Source organism: Chenopodium quinoa, unplaced genomic scaffold, assembly GCF_001683475.1.
Source record: "Chenopodium quinoa cultivar QQ74 unplaced genomic scaffold, ASM168347v1, whole genome shotgun sequence".
NCBI lineage: Eukaryota > Viridiplantae > Streptophyta > Magnoliopsida > Caryophyllales > Amaranthaceae > Chenopodium > Chenopodium quinoa.
In genome coordinates, this window is record NW_018742969.1 from 291994 (window position 1) to 309420 (window position 17427).

The 17427-nt window shown below is 35.9% G+C and overlaps 1 protein-coding gene and 2 long non-coding RNA genes across 3 annotated transcripts; 1 reads left to right on the plus strand and 2 right to left on the minus strand.

Annotated features, from left to right (window-relative positions):
- Positions 1–312: 312 nt before the first annotated feature.
- On the minus strand, positions 313–7966 carry LOC110729077. Its single transcript, XR_002512811.1, has 2 exons — positions 3305–7966; positions 313–2950 (listed from the first exon to the last, which is right to left on the minus strand). It is a non-coding gene; the product is annotated as an uncharacterized LOC110729077 (long non-coding RNA).
- A 385-nt stretch (positions 7967–8351) lies between these two features.
- On the plus strand, positions 8352–12305 carry LOC110729078. Its single transcript, XM_021908777.1, has 3 exons — positions 8352–8692; positions 11096–11517; positions 11668–12305. The coding sequence occupies exons 2-3, from the start codon at positions 11419–11421 to the stop codon at positions 12265–12267; spliced, it is 699 nt and encodes a 232-aa protein (XP_021764469.1). The 5' UTR covers positions 8352–8692; positions 11096–11418; the 3' UTR covers positions 12268–12305.
- Positions 12306–13227: 922 nt separating this feature from the next.
- Positions 13228–16887, minus strand: LOC110729079. The gene is made up of 2 exons (XR_002512812.1): positions 13999–16887; positions 13228–13796 (listed from the first exon to the last, which is right to left on the minus strand). It is a non-coding gene; the product is annotated as an uncharacterized LOC110729079 (long non-coding RNA).
- Between the last annotated feature and the right edge of the window lie 540 nt (positions 16888–17427).

Consider the following 17427-nt stretch of genomic DNA (forward strand, 5'->3'; position numbering starts at 1 on the left):
ACAATTCCCATGAATTTGCAATTCCCTCATTTACACTTTTTATTGTCAACCAAACAACTCATGTATTTTCAAATTCTCGTGATTTTCCACTTCCCCCATTTTCTTTTTGTAACCAAACAACCCCTAATAATGTAACAACTTGTATAAATTACACTAAGATTTTGACCTCATAACTAGGTTGCAAAGTTCGATTTCCATTATAAGGTCTTTCGTTGTGAGCAATTATTTTCTCATTCTTCTCCAAAGCTGCCCTGGCTTTTAAAGCTAAGCAGAATTTTGTATAATGATAATATTGTAATCAACCAACAATCCTAAAAAAGCGGTAGCTACATTATAAGAATGTGTAATACAGTAGTATAACAAATTTAAAATGAAACAATATACAATACCCTTGATGATCAAAGTTATCCATTCATGCTGTACAAAAATGAACATAAATAATATCACCATCTTGAACATTATTTCAATAAAAAAAAAAAAAATGCCCTCCGTACTGCACAACTCTGAGGTTGCTAAGGCAGTAGAGGTCATGCCCAAGGGTGCCCACGAGGCCACGACAAATTAAGGACAACTATTTTAAGGTCACCTCTCTGTAAATTTGACTATCCCACAAATATCGGTATAATTAAGCTATGGCTGGTGAAAGGCCTCGCTCTAGTCCGATGTGATCCCCGGGAAAGTTTCCCATTGCAAGGTGATTCTTTCATGTTATGATAGTGCAACAACCAACTGTAACTTTCTGAGCATGCAACTGAGGGATTGTTCACTTGAGCTCGTCTGAAGTTTCCACGCCCAGTTGAAAACCATAACAGGAAATGGCAGAATTCTTTCATGACCACTTGATGTCTTGACCAGCATCAAGCTTCTAAAGCTATCCAAAACAACCAAATTGCAACTTCCTTTGCTTCAAGGACCATTCAAGTGTTCATCTCAATCTAATGTTCATAGCCTGAAAAACATAAACAGGTACTATACAGAACAGCAAGTTATTAAACATTCAATGATATGCAAAAACATGATGTTAATATCAAGAGATCTCACATTAGATTAAGCAAACAGAAGCAATCACTTCAAATATCAGCCAACTAGACTTTAAACACTCAGGATTAAATGAATACACCAAGGACAGACTGAGCAGACAACCCTCCCTATAAAACACCAACAAGGTTTCCAAAATTCGATCATAAGCAATGAATGAATACCGCATTAGATATCACAATAACTTAAGCAAACGAAGCAATTCCTTCAAATAACAACAAACTAGACTTAGACACTCTGGATTAAATAAATAAACCAAGACTGGGGGGGGGGGGTGTTATTAATGAAATACTGGACTCTCAAGTGAGCAGACAACCCTCCCTATAAAACCTTTCCAAATATCAATCTGAAGCAATGAATGAAATACCTCAGCAAGCAATTACTGCACATATCATATTGGATAGTCATCTATGTAACAAGCATTGATATTGACTATATCCACACTGATGAGGAATCAAGGAAGAATATCTACAGAGTGAACTGAAATGGCAATCAATAACAATAGACCCTTTCCCTCATCCAACACGTCGCAGAAAGATACCTTGTTCAGCATTCAATTACACTAGTCACTAGATCCCTTCCTCACTTGTTCAACCAATGTTTCAACATTAATACCACTGCTTCTCCTCTAAATCCTACACCAGTTTCCGCCTTTATGAGCATACAGTTCAGCAAGATTGATGGATAATAAAAATACTGATAAACTCTATATTTGCTTATTAACGAATACTAATAAACTATAATGGTATCTTATAACCCTGCAATACATTGTATACGTTGTGAAACAACTACATGTAACAGAACCCTGTATCTATTCAATAGAGCTAAAAAGTTAATTTGTTGTGTTGAACAAAAGCACCAAAATAAAAGGTTACAAATGAACCAAACATTAACCAGTCTTAAAAAAAGTTATATATATATATATATAGAACATATAGAACACCCAAAAACCTCAAATTCAAGAATACAAAACCATTCCTCATGTAAACGTTAAAAAATTGCATGCAAATAATAATTTCATGCATTTACCTAAATAATCTCATTACATATAACCAAAAAAAACCATTATAGTTACCGTAGCATCCATCCTCTGGTTTTGGGATTTCTTTGGCGGTGAGTGGGTAAACTGGAGGCTCAGATCTTAATTTCATCGAACAATTTGGCAGGACATTCGAGGTGGGAAATTTTCAACCATGGCGGCAATTCAATCAATTCCACAGAAACCAAACACCAATAACAATTAGGCCCTGTATCTTTTAAGCTGAACTGAAGTACTGTACTGAACTGAACTGAAAGTTGTATTTTTTTTTTTCTTTGTTTCGAGAGCCACAAGGGCGGGTGATGGAGAATTGGTCCAAAGATCCCCTTGAATCGGGAGAAAAGCTCTAACCACCTGAGCTCACTCTCAACTGATCTGAACTAAAAACAAGTCCAAAAGAATAGGACCATAGGGTTCCAGCAGTGCAATTTAATTGCTGCCAAGCCAAATGGTTAAAACTTACCCCGCACCTTAAACATTCCAAAGCCAAACAATCGATTACTTCAGGACACATCACAGCCTCATTTATTTATTTATTTATTTATTTGTTTATGCATGTACATACATATATTGATATACGAAGTATATATGTCTGGACTATGGAGTACGTTGGGGGTGAATAAGGTGAACAACAGAGCCAAATGATCAGAGATTCAGAGGTGCCAGATAAAAGAGAGAAAGAGAGCAAAACTTTGAAGTTAGTCTCTTAAATTTCGCAGAGGATCGTTTTCACAGTGGTCGGAGAAATCACCGGCTAAAGATGAACATCACAGGGGGAAGTTGTCATGGAAGAGGGGCAAAACGGTCATCAGAAAACTCCCAATGCCTCTCCCTGCCTCACTCTTAACCTAATGATATTGTTGAACAAAGATCCTGAAATAGAAAAGCAACAAATATTAAAAATTCATTATTATTACTCAGCTAATCAAAACAGCTTAATTCAATAACTACACCAACTAGAAATAAAATTGGAATGCCAAATAAAATTATAGAAAACCAACATTTATCACAAATAATCAGCCAATGCAGAAATACCCAACAACCCCACCACCAAAAATTGAGTAAATATTCAACAAGATAAAAACTTTCACACCCTAAAACAAGACCTAAACAATAATTTTAGGACTACAAGATCAAATGCAAACATATAACTCATTTCCTTCTATCAACATAATCTTCACATATATACTCCGAATATTCAAAAATACTTAAAAATAGAAATAATACCATTCCAACAATGGAGCTTCCAAGTTCCAAATCTTGTTTTCTTTCTTTCTTTCTTTTCTTCCAAGTGGCTCAGTTCCACATTTCATCAAAAAATTGGGTGGAACATTAAGAGGTGGGAAAATCAACCATGGCAGCAAATTAATCAAATTGGGCTCAAATAATTTCCAACCGAACAAAAACCCACAAAATAAAAATAAAAATAAAAATAAAATAATACCCATTTACCACCATTTGATTTTTCTGCCAAGCCAAATAGAATAACCACCCAAAACCCTCAAAATTTTTCCAAACCCAAATTTGATTTGACTACTTAATACCGTTTACTCTCATCACAGCCTCTACTGGTTGATGATTGTTTTTAGGGTAAGAAGATAGAGATGCATGCCGATAAGAGAGTTACAAAGTCAACCCACAGAGACACACACAGTTAAGGGTCCAGTAAGCTACGATGTGAGGACCATTTTATGGTAGTTGGAGAAATCACTGGCTAAAGATGACCTCCAATGATGGTAGTCATCTAGGGAGAAGGGCAAAATGGTCCTCGAGAAACTCCCATGGCCTCTCCCTGCCTCATTTTTGATAAACCACAGGACTATCTCTGAGCAAGGGCATGAGCGTCGCTGCCTTGGGCCCAGGGAGAAAGGTCCATTTTCATGGTTTTGTCATGACAATTAAAACATCATGGACTGAATTATCCATTGAAGTGTACTCTTAGTTCTCCATTGAAGCGGCTTCTTAGCTTTCTCTCCTTCATTGAAGCAGCTTCTAACGTAAGGTTTTTTTAAAATAATCAAATATCAATTTCACAATCTAGGGTTGATAGTAAATTTAATTTTCAGGATTAGTCAATTTAGGGTTCTTCCAAGGTTGTTTATTTAACTATTCAGCATATATACTAGAAAATTTTAACTTTGATGGTAACTGAGTCAATTTGGTTGCCAATGCGATGCAAACTTAGGTTTATATAACCCTTGAATGTTAACTTTTCACAATAAAAATGGCTCAACTTAAACTATTAACATTGATCACACAATTTCATAATAATTGAACAAAAATGTAAATTAAGTTGAATAAGATGTAGAACAAGTTGCATGTAAATAATACCTTCATTCAAATCACATGCAACTTGTTCTACACCAACTATCTCACATTCTCACTACAAACAATTATTCAACAAAGAAACAAACCAACAGCTTAAATCACATGCAAATTATACGTTTCAAGCATTTACCTTAATGATCTCATACATACAATAAAACAACAATAAAAAAAATATTAAAAAAAACAATAAATAAATATATAAAAATAGCCTAACACTTGAAAATCAGCACTGTTTACAGAATTTCATAATAATTGCACAAGTAGATAAAGTATACTCCTTCAATTAAAGTGTAGTAAAAATTACATGCAAATAATACCTTCATGCAATCTCTATCAAAATAAGTAAATAAATCTTCATTCAATCATGCATTTACATTAATTATTTCATCGAATACAATTACAAAGAAACAACTTGAAACATCAACATTACTCAAACACATTTGCATAATTATTGAGCAAAGAAATAAATCATACTTCAACATAGATGTAAGAAAGAACTACATGCAAACAATACTTTCATGCTTTTACATCAGCAATTCATAACACATAATAAATAAATAAATTTTTGTAAAAAAAATCATACCATACTTACTTATGACAGTAGTATCAATCCTCTATATCTGGGGATTGTTTGGTGTGTGGGTGAAGAGGAGGCTCAGATCTGCATTTCATCGAACAGCTTGGTGGCACATTCTTGAAGTGGGAAAATCTCAACCATGGCGGCAACTCAATCAAATCAACAAACCCCACAAACCAAACGACCCCAACAATATTAGGGTTCCAACAATAACAACACAATTTTGATTGCTGCCAAGCCAAATGATCAAAATTTACCCCAAATCGAAGAACATTCCAAAAACCAAACAATCAATTACTTTGGATAGATTCATCACAGCCTCGATAATTAATAATTCGATTATTTATGTATTTTTATATGTACGTAAGGCCTAGTTCTGTTCAGCTCAATTCAGTTCAATTCAGTTTAGCTCCAATCAATTCAAATCAGTTCCCAATTTCCTTCTCTCATAAACAATTCATTTCAGCTCTATTCAATTCACTTGTTTTCAGAAAATCAAAACAAGCCCATAATACTTTTTTGGGTTAATATGGTAAACGGCGAAGAATAGAACCAAAGTTTAAAGATCCAAAGCAGCCAAAGAAGAAAAAAGGTGAGAGAAAGAGAGCAAAATTGTGGAAATTAAGCTCTTCAATTTCTCATAAAGCCGTTTTAATATTGGTCTGAGAAATCACCGGCTAAAGATGACCACTGTAGATGGTGGTTATCAAGGAAGAGTGGCAAAACGGTCCTCAGGAAACTCCCAATGCCTCTTCCTGCCTCATTCTTAAACTACTTACAGCCATGGCAGCAAATTAATCAAACAGTGTTTTGAGTGCAGATGGTGACACCATATAACTATGGCCACTTGTAGAGCAAAGTAACCCCTTTTAACACTAACAAAGTAACACCTTTAACACTAACCAAGTAACCCCTACAATATGAAGACTGTTTTGATGGTAGTTGGAGAAATCACTGGCTAAAGACGACCTCCATTGACGGTCATCGTCTAGGGAGAGGGGCAAAACAGTCCTTTGGAAACTCCCATAGCCTCTCCCTGCCTCATTTTTAGGTAAACCACAGGACTATCCCTGAAACAAGGGCAGGAGGGATTACTGCCAAGGAAAAGGTCCATTTTCATGGTTTTGTCCTGACATTTATAACATCATGGACTGAATTATCCATTGAAGCGCACTCTTAGTTCTCCATTGAAGCAGCTTTTGAGCTTTCTATCCTCAATTGAAGCAGCTTCTGAGGTAAGATTCTTTTTTTCAATTATGGAATATCAATTTCACAATCTAAGGTTAATCATGAATTTAATTGTCAGTATAGTCAATGTAGGGTTCTTTCAGGGTGGATTATTGAACTATTGAGCATAAATACTCAAAGAATTCAACTTTGATAATTGAATCAAATTTGGTTGTCAATGCGTTGCAGGCTATGGTTTATATAACCCTTGAATCTCAACTTTTCACACTAAAATTGCCCAACTTAAAACATTAAGATTACAAAATATCATAATAATTGAACAAAAAGAAAAATCAACTTGGATATAGATATAGAAAAAGTTGCATGCAAACAATACTTTCATTAATTTTCATCAATTATCTAACTACACATAATAAATCAACAATAGAACAAACCAACAACTTAAAAACATCAACTTTGTTTACCCACTTCACAATAATTGAACGAAAGACAGATTACACATGAATATATATGCAGAAAAAATCACATGCAAACTATACTTTTCATGCATTTACCTTAATAATCTTATTACACACAATAAAACAACAATTTTTTTTTTTTTACCAAAAAAAAAAAAAAAAAAACAACTTGAAACATCAACATTGTTTACGCAGCTGAATAATTGCACAAGTAGATAAATTATAATACTACAAATGCAGAAAAAAACACTTATACTTGCATGCAATCATGAATTTACATCATCACATCACACAAATTTTCTAAAAATAAAACCTTAAAACATCAACATTACTTACAAAATTTCTTAATAACTGAGCAAAGAGAAAATTCATACTTCAACTAAATTTAAGAAAGAATTACATGCAAACAATACTTTCATGCATTTACATCAACAATCTCATTACAGATAATAAACCAAATAAAATGAAAAAATCATACCACACTTACTTATTACCGTAGCTCAATCCCCTGTATCTGGGGTTTATTTGGGTGGGTGGGTAAAGAGGAGGCTCAGATCTGCATTTCATCGAACAGCTTGGCGGCACATTCTCGAAGTGGGAAAATCTCAACCATGGCGGCAACTCAATCAAATCAATAAACCCACAAATCCCACAAACCAAACGACCCCAACAAAATTAGGGTTTTAGCAACAGCAACAGAAACAACAACAACAACACCAACAGAATTTCGATTGCTGCCAAGCCAATTGATCAAAATTTATCCCAAATCGAAGAACATTCCAGAAACCAAACAATCGATTACTTTGAATTGACTCATCACTGCCTCAATAATTAATTAATTTGATTATGTATGTATGTATATATATATATATGTACGTAGTACTGTTGTTGGGGTTGGATATGGTGAATGATGAAAAACAGAGCCAAGTTCAGAGATTCAGAGCAGCCAAAAAAAAAGAAAAAGAAAAAGAAATGGTTAGAGAAAGAGAACGAAATTGTGGAAATTAAGCTCTTCGATTTCTCAGAGGGCCGTTTTAATGAGGGTCGGAGAAATCACCGGCTAAAGATGACCGCCGTATACGGTGGTGATCAAGGAAGAGGGGCAAAACGGTCCTCGGGAAACTCCCACTGCCTCTTCCTGCCTCATTCTTAAACTAATGAGATTTTGTTGGGTAAAAACCCTAGTTTTTTGGGTTTTATAGTAGTGCTGGTTTGAAGTGGAAATGTCAATTTTGCCCTCAAAAATTATGGGTTGCTCACTTTTACCGTCAAGCCCAGAATAGGACCATAGACCTTTGAGGTTAATCAAAGAAAATATGCATTATGCTGCTCCCTCCGTTTTTAAATACTTGCTCCACTTTCTTTTTGCAGCTGTTTTTAAATACTTGTTCCATTTCCTTTAATGGATAGCTTTTATAATATTTAATTCATTTCTTACACTCAGTGGACCCAATATAATACTCTATCTCCTCATATTTTTCCACTACTTTTGCTTTTTACAATTTTTTATTTTCTCAACTACCCCCACACACCCGGGTATACCGTACACCCAACAAGGTGTACGATACACCCGGGTGTATACTTCATATATAATAAATTTTGGACGATTTACGAAAATATTGTTAAGTTGAAACTTATTTACCATTTTGCGTCGGTACTAAACTTATTTACCAAAATGTTGTCCACGTAGGATTGGGAATACGTTTGGGTCTATTTAATTTTAAAAATAACAAACCGCTACTTGAGGTAGCGGTTTTAATAGCTACACCGCTATTCAAAGTAGCGGTTTTAATAACAAAACCGCTATTCAAAGTAGCGGCTTTTCTAAATATTTTACACAACTACATTAAAATTAAAACAAAAAAAGAACAGAAGACCACTACCCACATCACGCACCTCGACATCATCACTGGACCACCTCTCCATCCCCACGAGACCACCACCCACATCACGTCGCCGTCGTCATCTCCATCCTTCTACACACCAGAGGACGACCCAATTCACGTCGCCACCACCAATTGATGAATAAATTGGTTTTCTGATATTTACCCCCAAATTCATAAGGTATTTAGCCCTATTTTTTTTTTCTCATTAATTCATTAGTTGTTAAATTAAATTTTGTTGTTGTTTGGTTTGAAATTCACTTCGCCACCACCACTTAATGTCAAAATCAATACAATAAACTCATTTTGGTATGGAAATACGGTGCTATATTTCGTATTCCTGATTGTTAGGTTTTGCTTTGGTTGCTTTTGTTTTTCTTGGATTTTGCTTTAACTACATGCCAATTTAGCTATTCTCAGCAAGATTACCATGCTTGGAAGATATAATTAATCAACATGGCATCCTTTTCTTATTATTAAAAGTGTTGGATATGTACTTACTAATTTATATAAAATACTACAATTGCCATATTGTACCGTATATTGGATGAATGGTGCTTTAGTTGTCAAACTCAATTTATAAATTGTGAAGTTAATTCCAAAATATAATCAATTACATGGTGCTCTAATTTGGCATTTTGTTACAATAGTGCTATAAATTGACAATCTATTTTAATAGTGGTTTCACTTGGGATTGTAGTACAATTTGGAGCTCTTTATTGTGATGTTATTATAGTGTTCAAACTTGACACGTTGTGCTTAAATAATTATTTATAGTGTAATGTAGAATAAAATGAATGTGATTATTTTGATTTTTTTTTAATGGTAAGGTTTTGTTTAGAAATGGAAGAACCTATTGTATGTTATTGGGGCGGAGAAGTTACACAAAGTAATGGAAATGTCACGTATAAAGGTGGTGAGAAGAAATTTGTTTTTCTCAAATCTTCCATGAATTTCTCAATGTTTTTGAACAAGCTATATGAACTTGTGAAATGTGATCCAAAGAATGTAGAATTAAAGGTGCAGATGAAATATCCTACTTCTGGTTCATATACACTTCTTCCCCTTGATGACGACATTTCTTTAAGAGCCATGTGGGTTGGTATATCAAAGTTGTCGGGTTCCACTATGGAGTTATACATTGACCAAGTTGTCAAGCAGGTAGTAATGGAGACTAGCTTGGGGTTATATCCTAGCTCCAATTCTAATATGCCTCTCCAAATGACTGGAACAAATTCAGAGGTAGCATCTCTTTCACAAGATTGCTGACTGATGATCTTTATGTTCAACAACATATTTCGGAGCTAACTTCTCCCACACCAACTCCTACACAGGAACGTCCTCCAGAAATCCCTCTATAGATGCACTCGATTACATTAATCTTGAACAAGTTGATGGCTTTGGAACCATAGTAGATAATTTGGATAGTGATGAAGGTGATGAAGAAGGTGCATGTGAGGAAAATGACATTGTCATAAAAACAAATGCTCCTTCACAATCTTTTAATGTCGTACAAGAAATGGATCAAACACTTCGTGACTCATGGATAACATGGCTAGGAAACAACACTTATAATGGTGAATTCAGTGTTGGTCAGAATTTGACTCCTTACATCAACTGAAAGATATAGTAAAATCATACTTCATCACTAAAAATCAATCATTTCGAGTTGTTGAGTCCGAGCCATCAAAGTATGTTGTGGAGTGTAAAAGGAAAAAGACACACAATTGTCCTTGGAAGCTGCGTGCAATTAAGGATCCAATGTTACCTATTTTTCGAGTTGTGAAGTATAATGGTCCGCATGCAAATAATTGTGTAGGTGACATTATCTCCGGTGATCATCAAAATCTCACTTCTGAATTTGTGTGCAATATCATCTTAGATCCTGTACGAGTTGATCCTTCTCTTAAAATACGTGTTATTGTACAAGTTATTAAGGATCGAACCGAATTCTCTATAACTTAAGGAAGGCGTGGCTAGCAAAACAAAAGGCAATTGCCATTATATTTGGTGATTGGGAGAAATCGTATGAAGAGTTGCCTAGGTACATGCAAGCTTTACAAGAAGCCAATGAGGGAACTGTTGTTCATTGGAGCACAATAGAGACATCTAATCCGTCTATTCATGTGTTCAAAAGAGTTTTTTGGGCTTTTAAGCCATCCATTGATTGATTTCGGCAATGTAGACCTCTAATCACTATTGATGGGACTCACTTATATGGGAGCTACAAGGGCACCTTGCTCATAGCAATGGCAACTGATGCAAACTTTTAGCTTTTCCCTCTTGCCTTTGCGATTGTAGAAAATGAGTCTATCGAAACTTGGTCATGGTTCATGGCATGTCTTAGGCAATCAGTCACTCAAAGAAGAGGTTTATGTGTCATTTCTGATCGACATGCAGGGATACTAGATGCAATGAATAAGGAGGGGAGTGGATGGGAGGAGCCTTTTGCACATCATAGGTTTTTCATTCGACATCTTGCATCTAACGTGGGAAAACACTTAATGGATGCATTCCTGTTGCATGCGGTGAATGTGGTTTTTTTTTTCTTTTTTATGGTAATAACTTAGTCATCATAATGTAGATGACATGGCAACCATATACCGAGGAGGTTCTTGCATCCTTGCCTGAGATATGTCGATCCGATCATAATGTGATGCGCACTTTTGCGCCATTGATTTGCTTTGATATTGTGGAGTACCATATGCCAGGACGAGTTATGCGACAGTTTGGTTTGGAGCAAACGATCCCTACAACTCTTGACACAAGTGATAAGTTGCATAAGGTGGATAAACGTAAGCGCAACAAAAACTATGACATTGTGAAAAGTATATAGAAGAATGGCAGAAGCGTGAGGATAGAGTAGTTTCTGGTCATCCATTTAGTGGTCGCACATTGTTACAGTACATGAATTGGTATCGGCGCATCACTAGGACCATCATCACTCCCCCTACACAAATCCGCCCTTCTACTCATTACCAACCTGCCTCGACTGAGTTGGTGTTGGTAAGATTGACCAAGTTTCTAATTTTTCTTTTAGCATGTTAAATGTTGTAAACTTTAAGTTTCTAATTTTTCTTTTAACATGTTAAATGTTGTAAACTTTTCTAATTTTTGTTGTTGCTGTTTTTTTTTTTCTTTCTTTCTTTTTTACAGTCACATGCATTAGGTGATATAGCCCAAAGGTGCATGCGAATTATTGAGGCTGTTGGTGATTTGCCTATGGAGAAAGCATTACCGTTGACTTTAGAATCGTTTCGCACTATAAATGCATATTGTGCTGACACGTTAACAAGGGTCGATCAACCTCACCTCCTCCAAGATAGTGAAGTTCTTCGGTCACCCTCGGCCTCCACACCATCTAGCTCCTCCTTGCAAAGTGTGTTGCACTCTCAAGCACCCCGCAAACGAAAACAAAGGGATCTTCGTGGTCGAGGACGTGGACCTTCTTGTCAACTGAGCACAAGTTTTTCACCTTCAGTTTCTTCTCCTGCTTTGACTACTACACCTATGCTCTCATCTAGTACTTTGACTACATCTACACCTCTGCCCTCTTTTACTCCTCGACCCCCTTTGCTTGCAGCCACTAGTTCACCCTCGTTCACATCCATGTTGCCACATAATTATTCTGGTATTTCTACTTATCAAGTAGCCTCTTCTATAGTTGTATCTCCACCACTAGTTTATGCTCGACGAACCACTTTTACTACGTCACCCATTTTGGAAGTGGATGAGTCAAATTTTGAAACACCATGACCATTACATCGTAAAAAACGCCATTAGAGTAGGAGATGTAAATTATTGCTTCATCAGAACTCATTTTGGTATATTTGTAATACTTGCTTTAATTAATTCAATGTTATTATAAATATTTTGGTTTGTTTGTGGACATTTGTTATTGGTTGGAATTGTTTTAAATAGGTTAATTATATAAGTTGTGTGGATGTACATGACATGATATTATTACAGGTTGCACAAATGAGGGGATGATGCCTACAGGTTTATCAACTTTTCGATTATAATTTTCAGCTTAAAACCGCTACCTCAAGTAGCGGTTTATGTACTAAAACCGCTACTTGAAGTAGCGGTTTATATACCAAAACCGCTACCTCAAGTAGCGGTTTATGTACAAAAACCGCTACTTTAAGTAGCGGTTTATATACTAAAACCGCTACCTTAAGTAGCGGTTTTAAGCTGAAAAAATATTTAAAAAAATTAACAAAGTTTCCCGATCCTACGTGGACAACATTTTGGTAAATAAGTTTAGTACCGACGCAAAATGGTAAATAAGTTTCAATTTAACCATATTTTGGTAAATCGTCCATAAATTTTAGAGTAGTCTTTTAAAGATTGCTTCGTATCTCATTTCCATTTTATTTAGTGATCTAGAGACGTTAGTTGCAAAACTTGAGGGATGAATTTACACTGAAAATAAATAGTGAATTCCCAAAAATGCATTTTATGTAGCAGCTAAAAAGCCTAAAATTATGCCATTCAAGGTTTACAAAGCAATTTCATTAGAGGCTCATTACTTTAACTACCGAAGTTTAATCTACTTCCAAACTATGGCTTGTACCATTGTAGTTTTACTTTTCAACCAAATGTTTGAACTAATTGTTCAAAGAAATGAGACAGACTCTAAGAGTGATTTTCGTGTTACATGGATATCTTTCTCACTCAAAACACTTACAATTCAAATAAACTTCACAAAAACCGCAATTCCAAATTTTGGAGGCATTTCTCATTGATTTTGAACGTGCACTTGTACAATGAAGTAATTAATCATCAATACTTTACTAGTTTACTGATTTATCTCACTTTACAGATATACAATGTTTCAGTGAACCAAAACCAAAACCAAAACCAAATGTAAAATTCTCCAGGAACCAACATGCTTCCTGTAATCCTGTGTATTTCGTCATCGTCTCAAAATACGTAGAAATGGTGCAGGTTAATTTGCATGCAAAGACCCGGAGCACATCCAAGTGAATAGGTGAGAGTTCAGCTCGCGAAGGAGAACTTCATCAGCGATTGGGAGGCGTCAAGAAGACCACTAGCAGCACCACAATCATCAGATTAGCTGCTGCTGGTTAACTGCAAGCATCCTTGGCCAGTGGTTTGGTTACTCTGAACTCCGAAGTCTGACTAGAAACTAATGCAACCAAAATCTCCAAGAGATTAAGGTAAAACATACAGAAGTAATACAGATTCTATCTTGACCAGATGTTTCATGATTGTCTAAAAAGACGAAATAGCCATCTCTAATATTTTGAAACTTTGATTTCCTGGAAAATAACAGTTACGAAAAGAAAAAAATTAAGAAGAGGTGTAAACTTTGATATTAGAGTGGAACATAGTTGTAAGACTAAATCTTATTGCTATTATCATGACATTTAAACAGAAAGACAAGCAACAAAGGGTGCAGAACATAATAGAGAAAAAAAAGACATACTGTTTATCAAGCCGTAGTCAAAGGTTAGAAATTACCGGCTTTTGTATATGGTGATCAGCCTAGCCAGCCACAGTGATCATCAAAGCGAAGAGGCAAACGGCTTTCAAGATGCACAGCCATTCCAAGTCCCAAACAAGAGCACATAATCAAATTAACAGCTAAAAGATGCAAGATAATGACAGACAGTACTAACAGCACATAATAAAACTAACAGCTAGAAGATGATAAAGATAGAACTCAAGTACCATGGCGGCAAAAGAAGTAAAGCTCGCCAGCTTACTGCTGCCAGGCCAATGGCAAAACCCTTGATATTCATTTCTCCAGTAGCAGTTTACTTATTGGAGTAGAAAACATGTATCTAAACTGAATGGAATTGAACTGGAGAACTGTAAAGCAAGTTGACTGGCTTACTTGCGTAAGTTAATAGATTAGGGTATGCTATCTTCCCAACAACAACATAAAAGTCTTAGTCCCAAATGATTTGGGTACGGTTAACAGCCTAACATGAATCGTCACAAGGAACCATCCGAAAAGGAAAAAGAGCATAGCAAAATAATCGATTGAATAAAAGTTGGATAGAGTGTATAAAGTGAAAAACAGAAAGACAAATAAAATTTATGAGAGTTTTACAAGTGGTAAGGGGATAAAAAGGATAGGGAGAATATGTGAGTGAAAAACTTAAAAGGTTTGAGAAAACATAAAGGTGTACTATCTTCCCACTAAAATTCAGTCACAACAAAAAGGCTCAGATTCGCCTTTGATCAAGCATAAGGAGACAAAAGTCTGGTAGTCAATACCATGGCGGCAAATCAAGTAGAGCTTATCAGCTTTACTGCTGCCAAGCCAATGGCACAACCCTAATTATGTATCTCCAGCGCCAGTCTACTAATTGAAGTAGAATTTTTTTATCATCACAGCCTTAAAATTTCAGAAACAACAAAAGGCCAGGTTTATACTCCGTTGTTTTACATATCCCAATTTGACCAGCACTCACAAGTACTCACAGACTATGTTTAATCTAATGTATAAAGCACCAACGCTGGTCAAAGTGGTGAATGCGAATAGTGCACAATGTGTCACCAATAGACTTCATTGTAGTCGGCATTCACATGAAATCACTTTTCCCTTTCACCTGAAATTCACTACCCTGAACTTATTGTAGTCGTGAACTGTACTTGAGTATTAGAACTAATATCCCATGGGTGAGTTTGGGAGAAATCATTCAACAGGGCAAAGAAACCTGATCTCCTTTGAGAAAAGATGTCCAGGAAAGTGTTTGCTTATTTCTTCTCTATCCAAGCAATGAGCCATGATCTTTCCATGACAATGCCAATTGAAAAAAGGGAAGAAACGACGACAGCCTCCACAAAGTTGATAGCATATGACAAAGCTACAATTGAATAAGAGAGGCATTACTAACATCCTCTGGATTGCAAAGCTCTAACTTCTAATCACAGCATGAAGTTTTTTAACAAGTAGCCAGCAAAAATGAACAGTCGATAGCAATTAAACTGATTTTCATCCATCTCCAACAGAGAGAGCAAGAAATGTGAATAGGGGAAACAACGAAAAGAAACACCTCAATGCAGAAAACCAACAGAACCTCCCCCCCCCCCCCCCCCCTCCCAAATTCCACAGTAAAAAGCAAGGGAGGCAAGGTACAAAATTGCATGAAGAAATTGGTTCAAAATTGCAATCTCTAACTACCAACACTGCTGCTGCTACTAATCATCTATATCCACAGGAATGTGTTCTAAGTTACTGAAACACACATTATTTGACAGCTTTTCACAAGCGTTCCAAAATAATATCAATAAGCACTACATATAAAATTATATTAATTTAACCATTCAACATTAAAACTTTCAAAGCAGACAACAACCTTACAATAAACCCAGAAATGCAGGCTATGCAGCTATAACAAGCTCATTGTAAAACTATATACAAGCCTAAAATACACAAGCTTACTATCCAATAACACAATCAAAATCCCATTAACCTCTTCATCAACTTTGCCCCTCCTAATATCTTCACCCAAACCTGCAACCCAACAATAAATCACTTAAAAAAAACATTACTTTCACCATTTATTGTAAGCTTAAGCAAGAAACAATCACAACCCAAACAGCAAATTACACTCACAAAATCACAAACATGCAAAAAATCACATGCAAAACATAAAAACCATATCATAATTTCAAAAAACTTGATTTCTTTTCGTCCATTTTTTGAGGAGTGTTTGGGGGAGGCTCAGATCCGAATTTCACCAAAGCTTTTTTGGGGGAGCATTATCAAGGTGAAGGTAATCAACCATGGCGGCAACCAAACAAGATCGACATTAACAAATATAAGATGAACTAAACAAGGCCTTAGGACCAATTCAGTTCAGCTTAATTATAGTTCAGTTTTCAGTTCAGCTCAGTCAGTAAATGAGAACAGGCCCTTAGTTTCCAGTTACAACAACCACTACCAACACCACCGTCGCAACCAAAAATGCCGATCAAGTTGCTGCCAAGCCAAATGGAAAAATACCCACCTCGAAAAACACAACCAAAACCCAGAAAAACTTGGATTAGATTGAACGATCGAATTCATCATAGCCTCAACGGAAAAAACGGAGGTAGTAATAATAATAATAATAATGAAGATGATAAATAAATAAATAAATAAATAATACGGAGTAGTAGTAATAATTAGGCCAATTAGTGACCAAGTTTGATAGAAAGGGGGGTAAGATAGTGCCATTATTGAAGCAGCTGATCTTTCTTTGAGGGCCGTTTTAATGGTGGTCGGAGAAATCATCGGCTAAAGATTACCGACCGCCGTAAAGGGTGGTGGGTTATCAAGGGAGAGTGGCAAACGGCCTCGGAAACTCCGATGGCCTCTCCCTGCCTCATTCTTCGTTGTTGAGCGTGTGGTGCTTGTTTGTTTCTTTATATACAAAACCCTAGTGTTTCGGGTTTAACCCGGTTTCTTTGGGCGGGTTTGGTGAGATTGTACTACCTCCATATTTGTAGGTAACGCGTTCTGACTTTGACTTTGACTTTGGCCATGTTTGGTAATTGGTTTTTTAATGGTTTTTTTGGTTAGCTTTTGGCTTTTGGCTTTCTAAGGTGGTCAAACAGCCAAAAAATGTGTTTGGTAATTGCCTTTATAGTCAGCGAAAAAGTTGGCTTTTAAGCCAAAATAAAAAAGTTGTTTTGAGTAGCTTTTTTGTTGGCTTTTGGCTTGTTGGCCCACAAATTATCTAATAAACAGTCAACAACCACCAATTAATTTACCAAACACTTTTATAAACAGCCCACAGCCAATTTCAAAAGTCATTATAAACAGCCAAACATTCCAGTTGGTCAAACAAGCCAAGTGAACCAGCCAACAGCCAACTGCCATTTGCCAAACAAGGCCTTTAGCATTATTCACACACTTCCCTTTCACCGTGTTTTGTGATTTACAGTATATATTTT